General features: G+C 49.3%; 7 protein-coding genes across 7 annotated transcripts; 4 read left to right on the plus strand and 3 right to left on the minus strand.

The window, feature by feature from the left end:
* Window positions 1–1010: 1010 nt before the first annotated feature.
* Window positions 1011–1911, minus strand: FMAN_16254 (uncharacterized protein; the record flags this gene model as incomplete). The annotated part of the gene is made up of 2 exons (XM_041825577.1): window positions 1011–1775; window positions 1864–1911. 2 exons carry the CDS (start codon window positions 1909–1911, stop codon window positions 1011–1013), a joined length of 813 nt encoding a protein of 270 aa, XP_041690944.1.
* Window positions 1912–4416: 2505 nt separating this feature from the next.
* On the plus strand, window positions 4417–6258 carry FMAN_16255 (uncharacterized protein; the record flags this gene model as incomplete). The annotated part of the gene is made up of 4 exons (XM_041825579.1): window positions 4417–4585; window positions 5175–5462; window positions 5521–5651; window positions 5710–6258. 4 exons carry the CDS (start codon window positions 4417–4419, stop codon window positions 6256–6258), a joined length of 1137 nt encoding a protein of 378 aa, XP_041690945.1.
* Window positions 6259–7873: 1615 nt separating this feature from the next.
* FMAN_14181 (uncharacterized protein) lies at window positions 7874–8958 on the plus strand (the record flags this gene model as incomplete). The annotated part of the gene is made up of 3 exons (XM_041825580.1): window positions 7874–7904; window positions 7946–8401; window positions 8594–8958. The coding sequence occupies 3 exons, from the start codon at window positions 7874–7876 to the stop codon at window positions 8956–8958; spliced, it is 852 nt and encodes a 283-aa protein (XP_041690946.1).
* Window positions 8959–9849: 891 nt separating this feature from the next.
* FMAN_14180 (uncharacterized protein) lies at window positions 9850–10356 on the plus strand (the record flags this gene model as incomplete). Its single annotated transcript, XM_041825581.1, has 1 exon — window positions 9850–10356. The coding sequence occupies one exon, from the start codon at window positions 9850–9852 to the stop codon at window positions 10354–10356; it is 507 nt and encodes a 168-aa protein (XP_041690947.1).
* Window positions 10357–13639: 3283 nt separating this feature from the next.
* Window positions 13640–14045, plus strand: FMAN_14179 (uncharacterized protein; the record flags this gene model as incomplete). Its single annotated transcript, XM_041825582.1, has 2 exons — window positions 13640–13874; window positions 14002–14045. The coding sequence occupies 2 exons, from the start codon at window positions 13640–13642 to the stop codon at window positions 14043–14045; spliced, it is 279 nt and encodes a 92-aa protein (XP_041690948.1).
* An 8074-nt stretch (window positions 14046–22119) lies between these two features.
* Window positions 22120–23063, minus strand: FMAN_14178 (uncharacterized protein; the record flags this gene model as incomplete). Its single annotated transcript, XM_041825583.1, has 3 exons — window positions 22120–22280; window positions 22337–22874; window positions 22920–23063. 3 exons carry the CDS (start codon window positions 23061–23063, stop codon window positions 22120–22122), a joined length of 843 nt encoding a protein of 280 aa, XP_041690949.1.
* A 1334-nt stretch (window positions 23064–24397) lies between these two features.
* FMAN_14177 (uncharacterized protein) lies at window positions 24398–25426 on the minus strand (the record flags this gene model as incomplete). Its single annotated transcript, XM_041825584.1, has 1 exon — window positions 24398–25426. One exon carries the CDS (start codon window positions 25424–25426, stop codon window positions 24398–24400), a length of 1029 nt encoding a protein of 342 aa, XP_041690950.1.
* Between the last annotated feature and the right edge of the window lie 544 nt (window positions 25427–25970).

The following is a 25970-nucleotide window of genomic DNA, read 5'->3' on the forward strand; positions in this document are numbered from 1 at the left end:
GACGCAGCCCTTCAATCCACACGGATGCCCTGGCTCACAAACCCGCTTGCCCATTGTCTGTAGCAACCCTCTACGTCACGCCAATGAAACGGTAGAACAAGTCCTCTTTTCTGAGAGGAGTGAATGAAACAGCGGAAGGACATGACACTGCGATATAGAAGAAAGGCACGGCAACGTCTCGTTTTAACTGCGAAGCAAAGCTGTATCGGACATACGAAACCGTCACTAGGCATGGACTTGGTGCGAGCCACAATTCGGTTCGAGATCACCCCATGCCATCTGGAAAAGAGATGACAACCGCGCCGCTGACGCATCAACCATGGCCTAGAGTATAACCCTATATAAATAAAAGCAGGTACGGCGTCGGCCGCCAAAGATAGGGGAAATTGGGCTCCAAGTTGACCTGCTGCTGTTAACTAGAACACGAGTGAGAACAGCAAGCCCCGCGATAGAGTACCGTTGCAGGATGACGAAGCTGATTTTGAATGGAAGGGATGCTTAGGAACTTGAGTTTGGCAGACGTGTTCCCTGCGGTATCTCGCAATGGAAGAGCCAGTCAATCAACGGAGGATATGAGAGTTAGAGCACTGCAACACTCTTTCGTGCATGTGGCTGGTTGGTAAATTGGACTTAAGCTCATGAACATCGTGACAGAGCGGGCATGACGTGTAGTCAGTCATCAAGATAATTTTGTACTGGCCAACAACGAGCATAACCAATTGAAACATATAATATTTAAATTACCACACGGCTCACACGTTGATCTCATTCCCGGAATGCTATCGCTAATTCAGCTTTTTCTCTCCTACGGAGACGGTAGCTTTCACTAGTACAGCAAAGTCGGTCACGTTCCTGCTAGCAGTCAAAGTTTCTGCAATTGCCATCACCCTTCCGGCGGAAACTGACAGACTCATCGGTAAGAATCGTTGCACGTAACTCTGATTCTCCCATACTGACAGCTGCGGCAGCGTCAACTATCGCTCGCCATCCGGTCACCGGCTGTCATCTCGTCATCGGTCGAATTGACCAAACGCAGGTCGGTCGAGCCTGCCAATCATAGTCTTGTCAATATCGCTCTTGTTTGCTACATGTTTCGGGCACATGAGCAAAGTATCTCCTCCTTGGGGCTGCCATTCCTGTCTTGCAAGGGTAGATGCACCACTTGACCCAATGTAGCCTGTCGAAGAACGACCATTGTATGCAGGAACTGCATAACTATTGGTTGTTGCGGTCGCCACCTGCGGCAGACAGCCACTTGCTGGGCTTTGTGGGATCTGTCGCGCATCTCCATACGGACGGCAACCTACCCCATCTGCTTCGATATGGTTCAAATACTCGGCTGGAGATCTTCTTCTTCGGTTCTCGTCCACTGCACTTAGTTGGGGAGGCGGTCTATAAGCGTGATCTTGTTCATCTGACCCCAGGCGACGGCGTTTCTCCACAAGTTGGCTACCATTGCCACTTCTCGCATCGACGTAGGGCGAGAGAGATTTTGTGGGTGACTGGACAAATGCGTAGCAGTTCGCCGGACGGGGAGGTGCGGCAGAATGCTGATGAGTGGGATGGGATGGTGAAGATGCCGAAATAGTGTCTGGCGTAAGTGGCTGCCCATATGTCCCAAGCACTTGAGTGCCTGGAGGAACACATCCTGACAACGCTGACACCGGGATGGCAGTGATCAGATTGGACGCAGACCCGAACCAAAAGACACAGTCGTCCCCTCTCCGGGTGCAGTTCTGGCACTTGCCATCCATTTCATAGCCGTGGCAGCGAACCTATATATAGTCAGCGTTGTTGAATGGTAACAGAAGAATGCCTAAGCATCGCATTAGTCGCAAACCTTTCTTTTACGACATGACGTACAACGAATGGCTGCTCGCCGGTGTGCTCTGCTATTTCGGGGGGATGCATGTTGCGAGTCAGCGGGATATAAACCACGCGAAGTAACAGGCGGCGAGTCGTACCCGCGATTGTCGTAGATAGAAGGCAAAGCGGTTGAGGGAGCCATATCGGGAGGGCGAGCGTCGGAGAGCCGCCGGGTGGTATCTGGCTGAGGTCGAGATTGGTCGTCTTCTGGGCAGCTATGCTGGGGATACTCTTTGGGCGTTTCTGCGAATGAGCGTTTGGTAATCCAAACAGTGCAAGTTTAGATCGGAGTGGAAGGTGAAGAAAAGCGTCGAGTAAATTAAACCAAATTATTGAGATACTGGCTCAGTTGTCACTTTATTGTCCCATATTGCAAGTCGACGGGATGGCCGAGGGCTGTAGGTGGAGAATGAATACACGAGTGTATGTCTCCATGCGAAAGGCTGCGACTTCTACGAGGTCTTGCGATCGCAATTCAAAGCCTGGCGTGAGGGGCGTTCTGACTCCTGAAAACGGAGGGGCATGAAGGTGTTTTCCGGTTATGGGCGAGGGGGCTGCGGCGCGACAATCTGATCCTTATGAAGAAGGGAGGAAGCTTGGATTTAAGATGATCCCTGGCGGCGGTGTAGGTACGTGCGACCAGCGCCCAGGAAATTCAGGAACGAGGCAACCGTCAATAGAGGCTGTGGTTTTAGCGTTTATGGCTTTTTGGGGAGGAGGGCGTAAGCCTAGCAAATGATACCGGGGGAAGTATCGGTACAGGGGTTTTCACACTGCGCGGTGTGGATAGGTCTAGAGCCGTGGCGTGCCTGGGGAAACAGGGACACTAAACGTTATTTATTCCACATGAGCTGATATCGCTTATTGGATAAATGCTCAATCTGGATAATGACTGTATCTTCGCCAAGCCAAGTTTGCACGAAGATCACGATAAAGAACACGGCAATTATTGGTGAAAGCTATGTGCTTGAAGCCCATGAGCCCTGTATGTACAAGGGAGCTTTGGAGCTTTCTACCACGGCCAATATCTCACCAGACCATGTCTCTATGATGTGCTCCAAATAGGGGGGATAGTGCCTCTAGTTCATTCGACCCATAGAGTTTCTTCAATATTTTTCGTTAGCCCGCGGGTATTGTCAGATCCCGGCCGTGGGGGAAAGTGACAAAAAGACCAGAGTGATGTATACCGCGTGTTACAAAGACTTCATACGCCAACTCGTGTCCCTATAGGAAGAGAAACTCGTTCAATTAATATACCAGCAGTCACAAGGAGCGCCATTTTGAATGTGTACTTTGCTGCATCACATCCCGCGCCCAATGCGCTACGCATTGCGTGTCGGTGCGCAGCGTGTCTAATGGCGTCTACAAAACATATCAAGTGGAGGTCTTCAAGTGACCGTGGGATGAAATCAGTAGATAGTCTATTCAACCTTTTCTGTGAGAGCTGAATAGTCAGCTGCTTGTCTGGTGGACTAGGGCCTACCTCGTTATCCTGATCACCAAATGCAGGTACTGTATTTTCCTCTAAATGGACCACAGGCGGAAGCAGACTTCTTGGGCTATGTCACGTTACTCCCTTGCCCCGCACAACCCCGCGTCCAGTCTTTTAGGCGCGGGGTTCTGAAGAAGGGGATGAAAAGTAATAAGTATGAATATACACATTAAGAGTAACAATAAACATTACGTACTGTACTAAAAATGCTATGCTTCATCGTGAGGCTGAAATTATTTTGGGGATTCCTCAGCTTGTACGCTAGATCACTCATGAGGTAAGAGATGAATTAAACGGGCCTTTCCAGTTGGGGATTCAGAGGCCGGGACCAATCAGGTCGCCTGTTCATTTCTATTATGAGAGGCATACAGCCTATTGGTAAACACATAGTAATTCAGCGGCTGGTCAGATGTCATTGATACAGTCTGATCAGGTCATCTATGCCCTCGCTGTAGCTTAAGCTATGGTGAACAATAAGACACAATCTAAGTTACACTCCATGCAGTTCACTGCAACTAACCAGACGGCAAATGGTTCATAATCATCGTAATCCAGATTGAGTACTGGTTTGAGACTTGTAGCAGCCTACTGGGGCAATTGTGCGCTGGCTTTGGCAATAAAGTCTCGAACCACTAAGGTAATGTCGAAATCACGCTGTCTTCTCAAGATCTTTTCTGATGATTTCGCTTGCTTGATAAGGCATGATGAAAGGGGCAAACTGAATCAAACATTGATATGGCAATTGAGAGCATAGGTCCGACCATGTTGACCGGCGGCCCCAACGCACACATTACCCAGTTGGATAATAACTGCAATCCTGGAACGAAACGTTTCGCATCGCAAAGGGCGAAGCTACTTCTTAACAGTGACAGGATGACGTGCGTGGGGGGAATCACAGCTCTTCGCGTGAAATGTCACGGTCGGGCGTTCTGAATCGAGAAGATTACCTTTGACCATCCCGAGAACACATATCTGCCTACACTACCACTAACCTACATTGCGCCTTGGTCTTCGGACCTGACGCCCCCTAGATTTAGTCCTTCGCGACGCTCCGTCCAATGAGCGTGGATGTGTCTGGTGAACAAGACGCCGGCTCATCGTCCATTGTCGATCGATACCTTCCACCTGTCGTCCTTCCTCAGCGGCAGCTCGTCAATCTGACTCTTGGTAATTTGGCGTGTCCATCTACGGGGCAATGCCAGCGACCGATCAACATTCCTGTAGATGGTACGTACATAGTACGCGACGTGTGGGTATTCCGATGATGCCTATGACTCGCTTGTTTTTCGACGTCGATGTAATGCCGATTCAGTCCTCCGCTCAGTCCCCGAGTCGTTCTCCGATTAAACCAAGAGCCATGGGGATGAATGCTAATCTTGATTGGAGGCTGTGCACATTTGTTTGCACATTATTTGGCTTGGCTGACGCTTTCGGAGCAGGCGCACGCGAGTCTCCAGCCCCATCCGATCGCAGCGGTTCGAGATCTCGTCGATGGTAAGGCGTCCGTCCTGGTGTCGTTGGGGTATCCCTGTAAACATTTCCTCGGCGACGTCGCCGAGGGCATCGGAGCGTGTAATTTGAGCCGTCGCAAAGAAGCGGAAGCGCGATAACCATGACGGTACGCAATTCAAACTCGCGAAATCTCCATTCTCACAAACCGGCGGCCCCGTGACTGATAACCTCATGAATCTGCATTACACGGTCGAGCCCGAAAAGCAATGGCAAGATCTGGGGAAATTCAGTTCCTTTCTTCGTAAGAACCCGACCAAATCAAGCCTCCATGTGACCTGCCAGGCCTACGACTAATTCTTAACAGTTAACGGTGTCAACTATCCCGTCAAAAACTTTATAAAAGTTGCCAACAAAGCTACCGTTGAACAACAAAAGTCTCGGAGTAATCAGGAAACGAATTACACGGAGCCAGGTGATTACTGGGTCGCCTATATCATCGAGATTCGTGCTTCTGATAAGCACCACGTTTACATACTTGTCTACTGGATGTATTGGCCTGATGAACTACCTCTTGGAGCTCGCATTGGCAGAAAAGTTGTCCAAGGTCGTCAGCCATACCACGGTGCCAATGAGCTGATTGCCAGCAACTGCAGTATGTTCCAGAACACTGGTCGATCCTATTCTGTGGCCCGGCTAAACGATTACTGTAGTGGAGGTTATCAATGCTGCCAGTGTTACGGGGCCTGTCATTGTCAAACAGTTGATTGAGTCAAACAATGAGGAGGTTCAGCGGGCGTTGTATTGGCGTCAGGCCTATAATTGGTGTACCTCGAAGCTTTGGGTAACCTTTTCTGACAATCTACTTCTTCTCAACCAGATGCTAACATAGACGTATGTAGCCAGTCAGACGCTGGTGCAAATGTCAATCTCACGCGAATCCGGACGAGATCTTCATTGGATGCACGAATACAGGATGCATGGAGTGGATGCATCTCAAATGTATGGTCCATGACATACTCATGAAAGTCTATGAGCAACGGGTAATTGTTGGGCAAAGACCGGAAGGGGTAACGCACCCTCTATCGACTATTGATACAAAGGCGAGAGAGGTCCAACATCTGATCGACATTCGTCCGAAAGAAACTCAAGCCGACGATCACACTCAGCTGGACGTTCGCGAGAGGGTTTCAAAGACTGAAACATCAACGCCCATGTTAACGTCTTTCAAATATAAGACCCTAAAGATAGTCTATGAACCGAAGAAGGAGGGCCGCAAGAAGAAGGCAGCAGGTCTCAAGCCATACGAAGGACTTTTCGAAGCCGACCTCAAGAGCCAATGCAGCCCCCCAGTGTGGGAGATCCGTGATCTACGTACAAACGGAGGGGCTAACGACGGGAAATCGACTGAGGCAGTCCATTGCCTACAATGCGGTGTTCTTGTCATGTGAAGCTACGGGAACGAACCAGGAATTGTCGCACGGGGTCTGGGAACCGTGGAAAGATTGGAAGGTGAACCTGCTGAAAGTTTCTGCAATCGAGGACAAGGTGAGTTGTGTGACTGATGTCTTTCTCTGCAAAGATTTGTTTGGCTGATTTCGAGCTAGCCTAGATATCATTGCCGCTCTCTATTCCACATGAGGACGCCATCTATTGCCATAACGCCTCCACAGCTGCAGCTGTTATCCGGATCGCGGCCGAGATGACTATCCCGAAGTTGATAAACGACTCTTGACGAGATCTTGTGTCTGGATGAGACCACCTTTGAGCAGGCTGGTTCCATTCACGAATATGAGACTCAGGGCCGGTCTAGCCGGCCAGAGAACGTTGTCAGATGTTCCTGGCTCACTGAAAGATAGATGCCCAAGCTGGGACAGAGGCTTACTCCGGAACCGAACCGTCGCAAAGTTGCAGCCCACGGAGAGGAAGTACCGAATCTCGCTCAGCTTGGACTTGGCTAGTCGTTGCTAGCATTGACAGCCTGTCCATCGTTGCGACTCGTCAAAAAGACTGGCCAGCTCTTCTCTTAAGGCCTTTGTGGAACCCCTACAACAGCTTGGCCATCTCTTTCAGGTCGGTTCTGGGGCGCGTAAAGTCAAAGTTCCCATAAGGGCGCCAATTATGTGTAGGGAAGGATTGAACTTTGGATCGTAATATACTAAAGAGGGCTACCATTTGTCTTGACCATAGCTGTCACGTGCTTGCTAGTTTCACCTATGTACAGTGGGTCGAGCGACGATGACGAGAAGAGAGGTGAAATTGAGAGGGTGCGGCAGCTGAAAAAGCCGGGTGGCACAGTTCAGGATCAATGCACGGTAGACACGCTTGTACCTTTGAACGTTGCGTCGCGTGCCACTAATGTCTCAAGAAGAGTAGAGGTTGGAGAAGCAGCGTGTCTCAATGGTAATGACGGCCTACGCGCACCGATTCGCTTGCTGTGTACGTGCACGCGCGACTTGGGCTCGGTGATCAGTCGAACAGTTCCCCGTCGCCGGAGGGAGATCAACTGTGCCAAGTACGGACACTGTACGTAATAATAAAGCACTTGGCTGCTCATTGGTCATGCATTGACGCGTTGGGATCTTTTCGCGCAGAAGATTGGCCCATGCCGATCTAGGCAACCATCGGTCAGGTTACAGTTTGGCGTGGGATCCATAGCGCTCCATAACAGGAAGCTCATTGGCTGTCCAGCTGCTCGTTCCGCTAACGCGATGCAGATCTGCTCAGAATCCTTGGCATCGCATTTTTAAGCTGTGTCCGAACCATTCGTGCTGTGCACGAGGCTTCCAGGATGGTGGGCCGAGAAACCAAATAAACAACATGGGCAATCGCTTGGATCAGTCGGGTGTCTATGACACTCATTTCTTCCCTTCAATCATTCCCAATGTTTCAACAAAACACTTAGGTACTCGCGCGATTTCGACTCTTGAACGGCATACAAGCGCGCATAGATGAACCGAGCGGCGCCAACCATAACCTCAACGTTCGTTGTCGCATAGCTATCTGGAGAGAGAAAATGTTATCTTGAGGGGCTCAATCGAACACAGCGCCAACGCGTCGGAAGCCATGGCCGCGGAAATGACGGATCTAAAGCAGCGTATGACCCGGCATCAGAACGAGCTGCGGACCACGAAATAGCTCAACCAGTCGCTGAATGCCGATGTTTTGCGACTCTCGAACAAGACGCAGGACATGAGGGTGAAGCTAAAGAAGGCCAAGTTCGACGCGACGACCATGAGTATACGCAAGCAACGCCTCCAGAAAGACCTCGCCGTCGCCAATGGAAAGCTGAACCTTTTCTCGAGAAGCAGATGCCCTACGACGCCCTCGCTCGCGACGAGACTGAAGATGGCCTGGCCTTGGTCAAAAGAAAACCAGAGAATACCAAAAAGCAAAGGAAAAAGCTTGACCAAACCAAGGGCAAGGTCGCGGCGAAGGATGAGGCGCCTATGGCCGCCATGGAGAAGGGCCCAGAGGACGAGATTAAGCGCCTCACAAGGTCGCTCGAGGAGAAGTACAAAGAAACACAGGAGCGGGAGATCAAGATGGGAGAACTGCGAGCAAGAATCGAGAGCAACGCGCATGAGCAGGAAAGTATATAACGCGAGGAAAATGAGGATGAATCGGACAGTCAGACCGTCGTTGCAGTCGAGGACACCGAGGTCATGGAACAGTCCAAAATCGACGAATGGTATGTGGAGGCGAGCACGCCGGCTGATGAGCTGGCGAGGCTGTGAGAGGAGCTGCAAGATGCGTGGGAGGAGATAGACCAACTGAAGGAGACAGTCGGGGGCCTGTATGGGGTCACACGCGACCAAAAAGCTGAGATCCGGCGGCAGCGGCAGAATGAGCAGACAATGCGGGCCGAGGCGGATCGGCAAGGAACCATAGCGGCCGAGAGTCAGGAGAGGCCGTGGGGAAAGGAGTACCAGGTGCTCGAGCTCGAGCGGATCCGGACGCGTGCCAACCTCAAGTTGATCGGGAGCGGCATCATCGTGATAGAGGCGTTGGTCCACGACACAGCCCTGCTGATGCAGCACGTGCTTATGACGGTGACCGGGCGGCTGGACGGCATCGACAGCGCGGCCTCGGCGAACCGCGCATTCGATGAGATCGACGTCTTCCTCGAGAAGGTCACGGCCACACGCTGAGCTGCATAAAGCAGGTTGCGCAAGACGCCTTCGCCATCAACAGCGTGGTGCGTAATATGCGGTGCCTGCTGCCCAGCCTGGCCGACAAGAACGATAGGGCGACGTGTCGCGCCTCTTCGGAGAGGTCCAGATGTTTAAGACGGACGTCAAGGGGCTACTGGAAGGCATCAAGCAGGAGCTGGCCGGCGCGGGCACAATCGCGGGTGGTGGCGGGGCCATACAAAAGAAATCAGAACAAAAGGAAGCCCCCTCGGGTCGACGCTTGTAGCTAGGTTACCGGCCGGCTCAGCTCGTCTCTTCCTTGAACCTGCCCAAGCCAGGGAGAAAGAAGATGACGTATGTCGTGGATATTCTTGGCTAGATGATCATGGCCACGGTAAGCTTCTGGATCCTCGACCGCCTGCGCGTCTTGTTCGAGCTCAGCGACATCACGGCCAATTTCGCGCGCGCGTGCATCTGCATCTGCATTTGCCTTATCGCTGTGCTATCAGCCCGATCCATCGAAAGGTGTCCACGCACCATTCGGGAGCGGAAGCGGGCCGCCGTCAAGACGGGACCACTGATCCACGGATGAAAAAGGGGCGAACAACGACGTTCACGGCGCCGATATACTGTACAATGCAGTAGTGTGGAAGCAAGCCACAGACGAAATGGCTGCTATTCAAAGCAGATACTGCTATCTATGATACTTTTGAGGGCTATGGTACCCCGGTCCCTGTTGGCCTTGGTTGTGGCGGTGCGTCGGATGACTGAGCCATGGCGGAGGCGACCGTCCAGGTTTGAAGCACTAGACGCCAGGTCGGTCTGTCAATTAACAAGATGTAGCTGGCATCCGAGGATATGACATACCGATTGCTTCAGACCTAGACGTTCAAGGAAGCAGAAGTGCTCATGATCGCCAAACCCGGACGCCGTGATCTCACGTCGCCTCGAGCCTGGAGACCCGTCTCTCTGCTCTCTTGCCTCAGTAAAGGACTAGAACGGCTGATTGCACGTCGCCTAGCCTGGACAGCTGTGCACTTCATCATCCTGCACCCTCAGCAGGCCGCAGCGCCCCCCAAAAGGTCGGCAACAGACTTGGTGACTGCTCTCATGCACGACATCGAAGAAGCGTTTGCACGCAAAAAGCTCGTCACACTGGTCACGATGGACATCCAAGGTGCTTTCGACACCGTCATGCGCAACAGGCTCGTACTGCGATTTCGAGAACAATGCTGGCCCGATCACCTAGCTAGATGGGTTGAGTCTTTCATGATGGAACGATCAGCCCGGATTAGATACCAAAACACCACGACTCCACTTTCTCCTCTCTGGTGCGGCCTTCACTACGGCTCACCGATATTTTCAATCCTCTTTCTACTCTACACTGAGCCAACCTACCGACTAGGCATTCATTAAGGCCGCTTTGGCTACGTAGACGACACGACCATCCTGTCCACAGCCGACACAGTCGCGGAAACTTTTACAATGGTGTCCGGCCCTATCGACGAGATGGTACGCTGGGGCGCGGCAAATGGCGTCTCTTTTGACCCAAAGAATACCTAAGTCATGCCCTTCTCCCGTATAAAACTCAGAACTGCCCGAGCAGTACGCCACGGCGACGTCGAGAAACATCCCGAGACAGCCCTGCGCTGGCTAAGCATCTGACAGGACAGCGGGCTATCTCTCCGGATCTATGTCGAAAAGTGGGCGGCAAAAGCAAAAGTAGTAGCATATCATTTACGGGGTCTCACCAACACGATACACGGCCCTCTACCGAGCGCTATACGGAGTGCAGTCAGAGCCTGTGTTGAACCAGTGGTGCTACACGGCTCTGAAGCGTGATACCCGGGCAAGACCAGGCCACGGTGGAAACAATCTATCAACGATCTATTATCATCAGCATCTCCTACAAAGAATAAGCCAGGCGATGAACGAGGCTATGGGAGCCATCCTTCCCGTCCGGAAGACGACGCCTATTACCATCTTACATAGAGAAAGTGGTATACCACCAGTCGACCAACTGCTTGATGCCAGGCGACTTCGGTTCTCCGCTCGACTCAAGTCGCTGGACGAGGCTCATCTGGCGAGTCGAATGCGCCCGCCTCGACCACCTTGGAGCAGTGCGTCGGGCCATCGAGAGAGGGGTGAGAGTGAGGATAAGGCAGCCGATCGAATTGGCAATGCATAGCCTTAGTAAAGGCTGTGAGAAACGAAGACCGCATCAAAGTAGTATGCCAAGACAAAGGCGCCAAGAAGGTGGTAGATAGGGCGACGGTGGAAGGCACAAAGGTGCTCCGAGACCAGCTATACCCGGTCAAGACCAACGGTACCAATGGGACATGCGTTCCAGATTCATACGGTAACATTCTGTCAAGTGAACCGGAGTATTGGGAAAAGATAACGGGGCAATGACAGCAAAGATTACAGTTGCTCAGCAATAAGGAGAACGGGAAGGTGTGTGACTTTATGGTGAGACTGCCCTGCCCTTGAGCCAAAGTGCGTTCTGTATGGGGGACCGCACGAGTCGTTCAGTCAAAACTATCGGGTACCATAACTACATACTAACAATGGGCACTAACCTACGAATCTTCCAGCTCAGTGTACATAGAAGCAGCGCGGTATAACTAAGCATGGTGAACGAAACAGACTTGCAGGACTATGCTGTGCTGCCAGTCGCCGAACCATACGCTCTCCATGTTAGAGGTTGGCGGTGACGACATCAAATAGTCACAGAAACTGGATCAAGTATATACCTATGGAGAGGCACGAGATACATTGGCCGATCCCGAGTATTCTCTGGATTCGTAGCTTCCTAGAGGCGGAGCAGGTGCCGATGCCCTCGGCCAATCTCGCGGGGGCAATACTTCGGTGGCCCGACCGGGAAATATTGATGGTATCGGTGTACGCGGGTAAAGGTCAAGAAGCTTTACGCACCGCCATGAGACAGCTACATGCGACCATTATGAGCTTCTGTAGCAGCACGGGGAACAGAACGGACATCACCCTTGCCGGCGACATCAACAGGCACAATCAGCCCTGGGGAGGCGACGACGTGACGGGCAGGAGACAGGGTGGGGCAGGGCTGATCATTGATCCCATGGACGAGCATGACCCGCTCAGTCTCCTCCCATGAGGCGCGAAGACATGGGAAGGGCCAGGCGGTGGGCGTATAATTGACTTGGCGCTCGCACTAGCTGAGCTAGCAGACGATTTGGTTCACTGCAGTTTACATCCGACCGAGCATGGATTAGACCATAGGACCATTTAGACGGAGTTTGATCTCGCGACGCCCGAGACGACAACGGAGCCAAGATTGTTGTTCAAAAATGCGCCCCAGAAAGCAATCAAGGAGAGGGTGAAGGAAAAGCTCTCTCCACTTCCGTGGGATGGCGACGTCCAGACCCAGACGGACAAGTTGATTGGAATTGTTCTCCCTACGACCCATGAACTGGTCCCGCGTGGGAAGTCATCACCATATGCTAAGAGATGGTGGACCATAGACCGCACCAAGCTTCGTAGGACGGTCGCGTTCTGGAGAGACCTGGCAAGGGCCCGGCGTCGGGCCGGTCAGTGGATCAACAGTCTGGAAGATCGAGCCAAAGAGGTAGCCAAAGAGGATCGCGATGCGATTAAAAGATATAAAAAGGCGCACTGAGATCACTCTCTTGTCGATGGATCCAACATCGAGCAAGCCACCAAATAACTCAAACCTGGATAAGAGGCGCATAGTGATAAGATGCCTCCACTAAAAAGAACCAATAAAACGACGCAGGACAAAGTCGAACGGACGGAGGGACTGCTCAGTGTCTTCTTCTCACTGCTACCGACATACATCGAAGACGCAGGTCCGCGACCGCGGCGCAGAGAGGTGACCATGTCGAATCTCACAATGGAGGAGGTGTAGAAAGGCATGGAAGGCGCCTGGTCAAGACGGACTGCCGGCGATGATGTGGAAACAGCTGTGGTCGGTGGTGAAGGAGCGGGTATTGCACCTGTTTCATACGTCACTGAACACTGGACAACCACCTCGTCAATGAAGGACGGCCAAGATCATCCCACTCAAGAAACCGAATAAGAACGACTACAAAATAGCCAAGGCTTGGAGACCGATCTCGCTTCTATCGACGCTGGGCAAGATCCTGGAAGCAGTAGTGGCGGACCGCATATTGCATGTTGTCGAGACGTACGGACTCTTACCCACCAATCACTTTGGTGCCAGAGTGAGGCGATCGACAGAGTAGGCTCTAGGGATCCTTCAGAAACAGGTCTACAAAGCATGGCGTAACCGCAAAGTGGTCAGTCTGGTCAGCTTCGACGTCAAAGGAGCCTATAACGAAGTGTTCAAGGACAGGCTGCTACAGAGACTCGAGGTACGTGGTATACCCAAGAGACTAGTCAAGTGGATCGATGCCTTCTGCTCGAACAGCACGGCAACTATCACGGTAAATGGCTACACCTCCATGCTACGAGATCTGCCTTAAGCTGGTCTCCCGCAAGGATCACCACTATCGCCAATACAGTCTCTATTCTTCAATGCAGACCCATTGCAAAGCAAAATAGACTCAGACGGAGGCTTGATTGCAAGTGGCATCAGGAGATCCGTAACAACTGCGATCGCGGGATCCACGCCGTGTTCAAGAAGCAGGACGCCGACATCTGGTGTGTGACCATCAACGTCTCCTTACTTGAACCCGCTAACATGAGGGTGGCCCTGAGCCATCTCAGATGTAACGAATCACTCAAGTCTGCCCTCGGCTCTGCCATTTGGGGAATGTTCGGGTGGCAAGTCTCGTGGATCGAGGAGCTTTTCCAAGCGACCATGCCGGCCTGGAAAACGATCTTTGAAGACTTCAAGATCAAGCAGCTGTTCGAAAGCTACGACGTTCAAGTGAGGTCCTATATCATTTTCTTGATGCCTCTGGACGACAAGGGGCGTAAGCAAAACAAGGTCCAGAAGTTGCTTTAACAGGAGAAGGCTTAATAGCGGAACGAGGCTGTGGAAAATCTTTTTGAGGACTTCATGAACGAGGCTCGACTGGTGCTCAAACTAACTTACGGTAGGAAGGCGAGTAACCGCTCTGCAGAGCCTATGGGCGGGATGGTAATTTGAGGATATTGCCAAATAAAGCCTGACACTCGTTGCTGGAGGCGGACCGTTGGGATTATTTGTCTTGCTGATCGAGAAAGGGAGAAGGGAGGGAGAAGGGGTTGAAGGAGAAAGCGGGCCAGAAAAAGGCAAAGGTCATAGAGGTCAATACAAGCAAACAGTTTCTCTCAACCTGAGCGATTAGAGGATATGTTGACCGCGATTCACCCCGTTTCTATCTTCGTTATATGCAGAGTATATATCCCTACCCATTGTTTCAGGGTTGGAAACAAGCCTGTTTATCAGAGTTACCTACTTGGTCGCCTTCATGTTGTTGTTGGAGAGATGATGAAGTCCTCGGGACAGTTTGTGAACGTCGAGAAAAACGGGGTCATAGCTTGTTGGGTAGGTACGGATAGTATACGTCCTTTTCCTGCATTGGAACCACGCGCGGTGATTAGCACATAGATACCCACATAAATGCTACCCAGGCGAAAACGCGCAAATGCAAGGTGCGCAAAACGCGCCCCTTACCCATACTGTGGCTTTTCCTACATCCTAAATGCTTGTTCGCCCCAGCCTTGCTGAAAAAGGGAGAGTCATCTTAATCGTCACGCCAATCCTTGAACTAAGAGCCCATTTTCCTCTCCAGGAGTTACTCCACTTCGAAAGTATACTGCCACTATTGAAACCTCCGACACTGCTTTTGGCAACTTGCTCCATGATACGGCTGCAGCAGTATCTTATACTCTAGGAGCAGTCATTCGGTCGCAGACTATGGTTCGGACTCAACTGGTCCTACGCAGGCTGGGCTTGAAGTCGTTCCTCCCTACGAGTCCAATCATTATAGATTGTCGTCGTCGTACTACGCGCGTGGCCTACAGGCCAATTTGGGTGTACCCATATCTTCGGCTACAGACCCCACTTTGACAACCGCCAATGTTGACTCCATACCCAGACTAAGCTAGCCCCCATGAATCTGAAGCTAGTGCACCCGTCCAAAATAACAGAATGGAGACCGTAACTCATGAGCAGCTTATGAGCAGACCAACGACTCACGAGCAGACAAACGACTCACGAGCAGACAAACGACTCACGAGCATGCTCATGATCCCGGGACACGTACTCAAATAAAAATACACATTCTTGAGAACTACAGATATCCATCTCGCACGATGCTATTGAATGAGGCACCCAAACGGAATATCAAGTCGCTATTGCCCAATTCTAGCAAATTGCAAATTTGTTACTAGATCATCAGTGATGCCTAGTACACTTGATATATTACCGACAGAAATTATGTTCATGGTGTTGTCATTACTCCCTCGACACGATCTACTAAACTTCAGAAAGGTCGCGCATAAAGAGTACTTCTCTGAGCGAGTAGACGATATGATGACTCCTTACCTCAAGACTTTGTTTCTTCTATTTGAGAAACGGAGCCTGGCAAACTTCTTGTATATCCTCGAGGTTCCCTCGCTCTCCTCTCGAGTTCAGAAACTCTATATATGTGCATTGTTGCTTCAGTCAGATGCAGATCAAAATTTACTACACCATAAATGCACCAGTAATCAGAGTTTCGAGCATTTCAACTGCGCATCGCGATCCATTGCGCACCCGAAACTTCTCAAATCCATCGAGCGGGCCCTGAGCAGCCTAGACAAATGCAAGCGTCTATCCATCACCGACAAAAAGCTTCCCCAGGGTCTATGCAGCCTAGAGAAACCATTTGTGGCCAGTCGACTCGATCGTCTAGTGTTGAATTGCAATGCGAGTGTTACGGCTTTTTCAACAATCCTGTCCGTCATTCTGCAGAATAGAGTCCCACTCAAACTGGAAGCTCTCACACTTGATGTTGGGTATTGCATTGACGAAGACTACCAAGACGGTATTAGCACCAGCATGCTTCCATCCCTAAGAGTTCCTCTTAGGACTGTCCGTCACCTATCGATCAAGGTTGATCTTCAGTCCTTCCGTGGAGTGCAAGTGGACACGTTCTTGGAAGACTTTCCAAATCTGGAGAAGCTTGAGCTTGAGATTATAGGTGAAACTGCGCTTGAAAAGCCACTTTCGCTCTTTCCTTCAACTTGCCTCACCTTTGCAGGCCTTAAAGAGCTGAAGCTTGCATGGTTTTCTTGCCATGGGAGTCACCTATATCAGTTTCCTACTCGACATTCGAAGACCTTAGAGAATGTTCACTTTGACTTTATATGTCTTTGGGGCGGCCTGTCTTGGATTGATATAATTGTAGCATTAGGTAGATGCGAAGTTTCACGTCAGTGGTGTGGTCTTGAGTCTGACGCGCTGAACAACACATTGAGTGGTTGACTTTATGCCCACCTGAACTAATACGCTAAGCCAGGCTTATCTCACTTACAAGACTGGCTTCGAGGCAGACTGGTGCATAGATTATAACACTGTCAATCTCTCATCTACATTCACCGGTGTTCCTAATGGCAATTCCTTACCGGACTTGCAACTCTCAAATGAGAATATGATTCGTGGGCTTATGGTGAAAGAGGCTGATTGCATGAATAAAAGCTATTCTTTCGGTCAAAGTACTGACGGTGGACCCCCGAATGAGTACCTGCAGCTTTTAACGAACCCTCTACTATTAAAGCAACCTCTTACTATCGCGACCTTGCAGAGGGGCCAGAAAACAAATGTGCTGTTTGTTGCTGTCTGCCAAGTTTACACTCTGCGCAAAAGGTACCAAACCATCTTTGCGTTTCACAGCGTACTTGCTTATAACATCGTAATGCTTCAAAGGTCGTGCGTAAAAGGCCAAAACAATCCGATGTTAATACTATCTATAGCCCCAGAGCATTTTACATCTTGCATTTGTCGAATGTTTCTTTCCAGCCCGTCGCTCATTTACGTCCCCAGCAGCTTTCCCAATCATTCAACAAACATGATGCAAAAGGATAAAGACCCGTGCTTAAGTAGCCATAAACGCCCCTGGAAGGTCCGCCTGTTGAAAATACGCTCAACGCTGTTGCTGCTGGTGTACGTGGCTTGCACGCTGCTACACTTGTGAGATCCCACCAGCCTTGCCGACACAGCCTCATGGCGGCTAGCTCCATCGGTCATGAACAACATCACTCAATGGCCCAGACGACCGCACGGCTTTCCTCGAGGACCAAAGCAAGTGGCATGGAACAACTGCAGACTGTGGGAAAAACGCCCCCTGCAGACGACCATATACTACAAAGCGCAGGCCTATGTAGGCTCGGTGGTCTTCTGGTTGACACTCAAGAAGGATGAGCTATATCGGTGATACGATTGTTACCAGCACAATGCTAACTGAAGTAACGTTACCCGCACAGTTCGGCGCGCAACTGGCCCAGAACCTTTTTCTGTCGTCATGGTGCTCAAAGACGGCCAGAGAGTTGAGGCTTGTCCCATATACTGTGACCCAGCACATGACTTTGCGTTCTTGCAGCATGATCCAAAGTCGATCCAAAACGTAGATCTTGTCGCTTTTGTCCTTGTTTCGAGGCCTATCGTGTCGAATTCATTCTGTGATCTACAAGTAATGGTTGCAGTATCCGCTGTAAGCCGTTCATCCATCAAGTATCTTCATCCGTGGCACAACTGGGCAATTATTAGTTATGATGCCAACAGCGTTTCGGCTAAGAGCTCAAAACTAAGCATTGAGGACATTTCGCAAGGGCAGTAGATTACATTTCTAGGATGTGACGGCCATGGTGAGATTGACGCAGATTCTTCTACATCAGTCACTGCAATCATTACGCAAGAGATTGAAATGGAGACAGCGCTCAGCTATAAGTGCGATACTGAGTTTTTCATTGCGGCTGAACCACTGCCCAAGGGCTCTGAATAGCCCCCGAAGATGCGTACCAGAATAAACTTGATTTGGAATAGACTCGCAGGGAATAGCCACAATTGCCGAAAACCTCGCCTAAGGAGTGAATATAAGCTTCTGGAGACTTCCCCTTGATCTTCGATCGGTCGAGATTACCGACGTTAAAGCCATAGGCATCTCAATTGAGTGTTTTAACAATGTCCTAGATGAGAGTTCGGATCGCCGCATGTCGATGGTCGAACAGACCTGGAGCCAGGTGCCTCGTCAATTTCAAGTTGGGGATATACTGCAGCCTCATCATCCGGGTCTCCGACGTCAATATTACAGGTCCGGAAGAGGCTTGTGACGTGTTAGCATCCCGCGAGGGTAATGAGATCATCATCCCAGCTTCTCCCATTCCCAAGCACGATTTCTGAGATAACGAGGCTTGCAATCTTTGGTGGCCTAGTTGTGCACAAGCGGCACAGCGCTATTCGGCACTTTAATACAGACTTCCCACCGAGATCTGGGTTGCCAACTTTTACCCAGGATTGCCTACACACTGGTATAGTATACATTTCATGAGTTTCATCATAGATGTCAATGATAGACCTGTATCGTGTATTACGTCGTTGTTGAGCGTCATTTCTCAAGTTCCTAACAACAAAGGTATGTTTTGCGCGACCACCTTGTTGGAAATGGCCATCAACCGGCATCTCTGTAGAGTTTACGATGATTCTAAAGACCGAGAAGTCGGTATGAAGAAAGGTAAGTGCTTGATCCCAACACTAGAATGACGTTATTGTCTATCGGTTCTTCGAGGCTGGAAGATAATTTTATATGACAAGAAAAGACTGAGACAATGTGCTCGACCAGAAATATCCCAGGATGTGGATAGCAGACCTCTCATGTCATGTTTGCCAAATGCTTTAGAGCAATCTTCGACTCTGTTTCAGAGGATTCTTTTGAAACTGTCAGGCAATAAATAGGTTTCTACTTTGAATTAGTTGATCCAGCACCATTCATACCATTGATTGATTTTATTTCCTCGACAACCTTGGCTACTTATCTCAAACCCGGCCTCGGTCCATAGCTGCGTTAAGGTGCTTGATTTTACCAGGTCTGCAAGCATGGCCAGTGATGCAAGTCTAAAGCATAATTAGTTTTATGTCACCATCCGCTTAGCGGTCAATTCTCAGTACATAGACTCCAACTTATCTGCCTTTAGACACCTTAAGACTGAAATGAGCTATCTCTGAGATAACATATCGGGTGGAGCATCTTGGGACTATACTATGGCAGAGACTATTTTTCATTGACTCAAATGATCAGTCAGCGGCAAGCTAGACCCGTGATAAGGCCCCGTGAACGTTGGGACTTGATGCTCCATAAGAGCAGGGCAGGGCTAGGCTGCCAGGAATGGGGCTATTTCCTGGAGGTCCGGCCGATATACGAGGTAAGTGCCTCAGGCACATTCAACATATATCACTTACACCTAACCACCGTCCTTCCAAATGCCCAATACCGCCAACCAACTGATCATGCCACTGTGTTACTAGCCTGCCTTAAGCCGTGGTCCAGCAATATCAGAACGACCTGGGACGTCACAGGCACACAGCTTTGAATTCTACGACAGCGGCAGACATGGTTTTTGAGAGAAAAGGCCTGGAAACGTTAGCCCTTATGTTGAATAGTGGTATTGAGTGGAAGAACTCAAGATGTTACCAGATTGACGTTGACGCGTTATTGATTCCTTCCTTGTCAGTACGACCTCGATATGCGTCAGAGATGCCGTTGATAATGTCGATGTATAGGATCCTTATGATGAGGCAATGATCAGGAAGGTTACCGAGGCCACGTATACTTGAGACTCTCCGACTTCCAGCTCAAGATATAAGAATTGATTTTAGTATATAGACCTAGGCCCTCCCTACACCAACTCGCGAAAAAAGAGCTAGGGATAATGTAATGCACTTATTAGTATAAGAAGAGGAATAAGCACATTTATCTGATACCAAGACCAGTAAATATCATTCACCTCCTTAGCCAACATATACACCCCCAAACAGCCTTATGACACGCCAATTATATTACTTGTATATCTATTTGCTTAGAGCGAGATAAACGGAGGTCTGCGAGTGGCAAGTCATTGTCTCTTGGCTGAATATCTGACATGTTGTGGCGGAGTGGGTAATACTGCGCTAGGTGAATACCCTTGGAATCAGGTCTGTGAACAATGCCGTGTTCTCATTCATTACCTGTGTTTGCGGCCTAAAGCTTAACCTTGTAGGCCGTAGTCAAGGCATACTGTCATAATCTGGTTTTGTTTGTAAGATCTCGTCAATTGTTCTCTGGTATCTCATTTGGAAAGTCGCGAGTCTTGACAATACACGCCCTCTTCTCAATATTCGCTCATCGTTGTCATTTGTTGTTTTATTTTGGATATGTTAGGTCTTCCTCTTATCAGCCTTGTGCTGTAGCAATTGGTCAGACATCTTGGTATAATGTCCAAGTTGTGAGCTAGATGTGTTATTTGGAGTTGTGACTTGTGGCTGAGAGTTTAAATTAACAGAGAGAACTTATTTTTCGCCGCGCTTCCCTTATCTTATCTGATGTCTCCACAGGTAGTCACCAAAAGCTTTAGCGTATATGTTGGCCTACCCTACAGTGATAGCAATTTCTAGGCATTATTAATTTCTAGCTTAAAGGCCTCACAAGCCTTACTTACCTTGATTTCAGTGGGCAGATCGTCTCGTAAAAAGGTATCAGAGGTACACTAGCGTGCGTCGCAGTCTTAAGAATATGCGCACTCGTTGACACCGAGACAAGCTTCATAACCAAACATATCTGTCGAGCTGACGATGAACAAGGCTTTTGTCATCACATCCGTTTATATGTACAGAAACATCGTTTAATCGACAATAATGACTACAGCAAGAATAAAAACTATCGCACAAGAGAGTTGATAGCTTGTGTGCTGTGTTATACTATGCTATTGCAATTGCCACCGTTGCAACCAATGAATATAGAGATTACCCTACCGATAAGTACATAGAGTTGCTGCAACCGTGACAACCGGCCATCATATCACCACAAACAGACCCTACATTGCAACAGCACATACTCACTCACAACTCACAGGCTTGTTGGAATAAACAGGGTGATGTTTGGGAACGGCGAGTTAGCCTAGCCGAAATAGGGAGTCAGCTGTTAGGTATTTCGTTCTTAGATCTTGCTAACAGGTAATGCATAAATGCATTTATCCACGTCTGATCCAGTTTGAGCAGCGCTTTCCCCTTTAGAACTATCTTAATCTGTTATTAGATGAATGGACATTTCGCTAGTTTCAAATGTCTTGTGATAACCATTGTCAATGATGGCCCGCTGGTTCTTTTCGGACATAATGGTGCAATGCCTAAAGTGAAGCCGCCAAACTAATCACTTCTCGAGTAAGCCACCCTATTTAGGTCTAGTATCCAGGATTTACAACCAACCATCTTACATGGCTGCCACTAGTGGAGCTTATTAGTGTTGAATAGGTGCTAGGGTATCACGTGCATGCAGGGATGCTTCAGATTACGCGCCAAAATGGCGACGCGCTCAGGGAACAGATTCTTGACAGAACATAACATGAATACACCAATTTTACATCAATGAACCGAATACACGTAATATCTGACAGTTAGCAGCTTGAGCAGTAAGAGGGCGCTTTAATTTGATACCGATCTGATATCAACTCAGGCCGTGGTGAGTTCTGTTGGGCAAGCGAAAGTCATATACATATCAAGGCACGAGCCTGAAAGCTGAGCAATATCGCTCGTTGGAAGAGGCATATCCTTTCGGTTATATTATGAACCTTGTTATTATTGAAAAGTGGCATAACATGATACAAATATTTAATGTATGTAGAAGCCGGCTACTTCTCCACGTTCATTTTAGTTAACCGCCTTTCAGGCAGCCCTAACTAGTAAGAAATGAAACTTTTTTTTCACTGGGATTCTCCTCTGCTTGATTCAGGGTATCGGTAGAAAAACAACCATGGAACTTTATTTATGGGTGAAGCTCTTGAACCATTTGGGTACCGTTTCAAAGAAGATAGGGCTCATTAATAGCTGAAAGCAAGAAGAACGATCTTGAGAGGCCATTAATCCCGAAGAAAGTCCCCACACGCCGGGCTTGCGAACTCTACAATTCAAACTTCTTCATAGCGGAGCTCATAGTGAAACAGATAGATTTATTCAGAAACATGGCTGAACTAGCACCAGGACACTAATACTGCCATTGAGCCTCATTTGATTGGTTTCATATCATCAGAAGGAGTAACGTAAAAAGCCAAGGCGATGATGACATAAAGACCTATAAGTATAGCACCCTTGAGATAGTTGGACTTCCCATCCCAAATGGTGCATGTGGCGACGAGGACAGACACTGCGAAGGCGGCAGTTTGAACTGTAATTGTAATGTTAGAAAATGTTAAATTATACGGTTGGGGATGCCAAACTTGCACGTCTCAAAGTGAAGAGTCATCTCAATGCCAATGATCCAGCCAACAAAGACGAGGAAGGGAGCAACCAGGAGTGCAATTTGGATCGAAGAGCCAGCGACAACATCCATGGTGAGGTCCATCTTGTCACGGAGCGCAAGAATAACGGCGGTAACGTGCTTTGTGGCATTTCCAACGATAGGAATCAAGATCAGATCAATGAATTCTCGGCTAATTCTGGATAACGTTATCTCGTTAAGATCGTCAATACTATCAACAAGGTAATCGGCGCAGACGGCGACAAGAACGGTAGTGACATAAAAGACGGTAATAGCGGCAATGGGTCCAATAGTAGGCTCCTCCGACTCAGGATCCTTTGACTCAGACTCCTCGCCGCCCTCGTTCTGGTTCTCGGCGTCGATGAGGTTGCTGTGTGTTCGGAGCTGGAAGACGACATATAGTACGGAAAGCAGGAGAAGAATGATTGCTTTGCCACGAGAGAGAGTGAGGATGCTGTGGGCCTTCTCCTTGGAACCACTCTGGTTAAGAACTGCGTAGAGCTATGAAAGTTAGTCGAGTCGTTTTGTGAGTTTCTATCAACATACAGCTGCTGGGATGGCGAGGGAAGTAGAAGACAATGTCATGAAAGGGCAAGTTATCTGAGCAGTGGCTGAAGAAAAGCACTGCTCTCGCCCACTACCAGACTCGCCTCGATGTATACTACCACCAGACAGGAAACACATTCCCATAACAAGAAGAAGGCTAGAAAGAATGCTATCGAGTATAAAGCACTGGGCAAACTCGATCTCGTTTCGCTGGAGAGCAACAATGCTCACCTAAAGATATGGTTAGCCGTTGCAGACAGGGTAAAACTTAGGAGCTTCATACAATCAGTTCCACAGCGTTTCCAAAAGTAGGATTCAGGAGTCCACCGGGTTTGACCGAGCTTCATCTAGATCTGTTCGGTAGCAAAAGATAGGACAGCGGTGAGAGGGATGATAGCGCGGAAATTGATGGTGAAAACAGAAGTTGAACTCCACTTTAGCTTGCCAGCAATGATGCCAAGAGGCACCATAACCAGGAGAAAGTTAACATAGTCTATTGGATGGTGTATTTATAAAGGCGACTGAATATCACCCAGCATGAACGTACTGCTTAGAAGAGTAACCTTGGCGATATGCCAGAAGCGAGCTATGTTCCAAACGGCGGAGTTGCTTTTATCGATACTGGTGGTATGCTTTGAGTGGAAAAGAGAAACGATAGCATTCGAATATCGACTGAGGCTGCTGTGGCCGTGGCAAAGACCATAGCCATTTCGGATAACATCATGCAGAGCCGACGAGGCACCGACATTGACAATCGGGCTGTACTCGTCGGTAGCTCTATTGCCTGCTGATTCAGTCGACGTTGAGCGTTGATCTGAAGAGCGCGTTCCTCTGGAGTGTCAGGATGAACAGTAATTTGTTCATTCCACCTTCTCTTGCCCCCTTGCTTTCTTCCCAAGAGGCAAAGTCAGGATCACGTCTTGCCTAGGCAGTCGTCGATTGTCAACGTATTGGCCCTAAGATGACTTGCCTAATCAGAGACATATGCCCACGACATCAACGGACGTTCAATATCCAACTCCTGTTCATTTCCAAGAGTCTCTGATAAGGTTGATGGTTCAAAAGAGGCTTCGGCGGCAAGGGCACAAAGGTAAAGAACACCATCGGCTTGGCATTACACTCTTCCACGCGCTCGCATGCGAGTTGAATGGCAGATTCGATGACATAATTGGTTGCTGTTTAAAGATGGATGGAGGGTTGGTGTGGTCAGCCCCTCCCGTAGCTATAGCAAAGGCGGCTGCACGGAGTGGTGAGGAGTCTAATATCCCAGTTTGAAGGTTTGGAGCATGCCGTTGTAAGAAACTAGATCGTTGTCCTCTATAGTAAAGCGACGTGTTCACTACCAATATCGCAAAGATTGTAAAGATATATTAACACAATTCTAGAATTATAATAGTTGCCAATCCGGTGAAGCCTGACCCGCAACAACGTGGCCGGTCCCAGCCAAGAGGACACTTTCGAAGCTCACCAATTCCTGCTTAACACTGAGGATCGATCAATTGACCATGCTTCGTGACAGCAATTCCGTTGCTAGTGTCGATCTCGATATACGACCGATCAGGGATCGATGGGGTATCGTAGGAATACAGCGAGAACGATTCGCGATGCTGGACACCGATGGTTCCATCTCCACCCATGGCGGTAGTCTGATAGTAGATAAAAGTAACTAGACCCGGATGATTCTCATAGAGACTGACTGTGAAGTGATAATATCGCGAGGTATCATGATACCGCGTTGTTATATATTCAACAGTGAACGTCCGTCCCCTCGAGGTTTCGTAGACATCATACGCGATCTGCTCGCCAGTTCCGGATATAGCTACCAGGTCAGTCCAATAGGCTACAATAGCCACCGATGGAATCGAAGTAGAAGGTAGTATATCATTGGTATAACTGGAGGACGCTCCGTATAGCGACACATAGCCGTTCGAGCCGACGTAAACAGTCTTTTCATAAGAACCATATATTCCAACCGGGAAAGGCAAAGTAATGGCTTGAGAATCGTCATCGATGTTGTCCCACAATACTGTTGGTTGGGGTAGGGTTCCAGTAGGAACTCTGTGTGGATCACAAGCAGTCGTCATGGAACTCTCGCCGGCTGTCGCTATTTCAGCGTTACTGGTCGTCTCAGCCGTTGTAATGGTCGTTCTGCTACTGGCGGTAGGGGCAGCGATGGTGGTTATAATGAGGGTAGCTGGCCCATCAGTTGCAGTGGCAGTTGTTGTTCCACTAGCCGTAACACCTCCGGTGCCGCTGAAAGTAGTGCTGGTAGTGATTCCATCCGTGGTGGTATCAGTAGAAGTCTCAAAAACCACGGCCGTCGTCTCGGTAGTCTTGTCATCTGTTGTAGTAGCCGTTGCAGTCTGGTTGGTTGTATTCGTGGTGTCGGCTCCACTATTGGCTTCAGTGCTAGTCGTCGTGCCTTCTTTGCCACTCGATGAAGTTTCTGTTCCAGGCGTCGTCTTTGCCGAGACTGCGGAAGATGGCGCGGAGAACGATATGGTCATAGACTGGGACACAAAAGTAGAAGGGCCAGGGACTAAAATGAGTGAGTGTTTGCGTCAGAGATGGAGGATATTCGCATCGTAGCACGGAGCTCACCGAAGACAGAAGAGCGAGGTTTGCATGGACTTGCGAAGCCAAGTGCAGCCAAGAAAAGGCTCAGTGCCGCAGAAAGCAACATCGTTAAAAGCAGGATGTATGTATAGCAGGTGACAGAAATCTCAAAAGTGGTGGTTTATGGAAAGAGTGACTGAACTCGATGCGACATGCGGGACGGCCAGATTGACGCTCTCAGCGATGGAATAGTTAGGGGCAGGGACACGCGGGCTAATAACGTTCCCGAAGCTGATGCAATGGGAGTTTACTCTGACAAACATAGTAAATAAGCATGTCAGTCTCGCTATACATCACAATGAACGCTGTGACCTTCCGTCGACATGCTGGCAACTTCTGAACCAATCAAACCCAAATATCGATGTTTTTGTGAGATTGATAATTTATCGCTAGCTTGTAAGACCCGTCTCCAGCCTGCCTTTGTAGACCTGGTTC

The sequence above is a fragment of the Fusarium mangiferae genome, assembly GCF_900044065.1.
Source record: "Fusarium mangiferae strain MRC7560 genome assembly, contig: FMAN_scaffold022, whole genome shotgun sequence".
NCBI classification, from domain to species: Eukaryota; Fungi; Ascomycota; class Sordariomycetes; order Hypocreales; family Nectriaceae; genus Fusarium; species Fusarium mangiferae.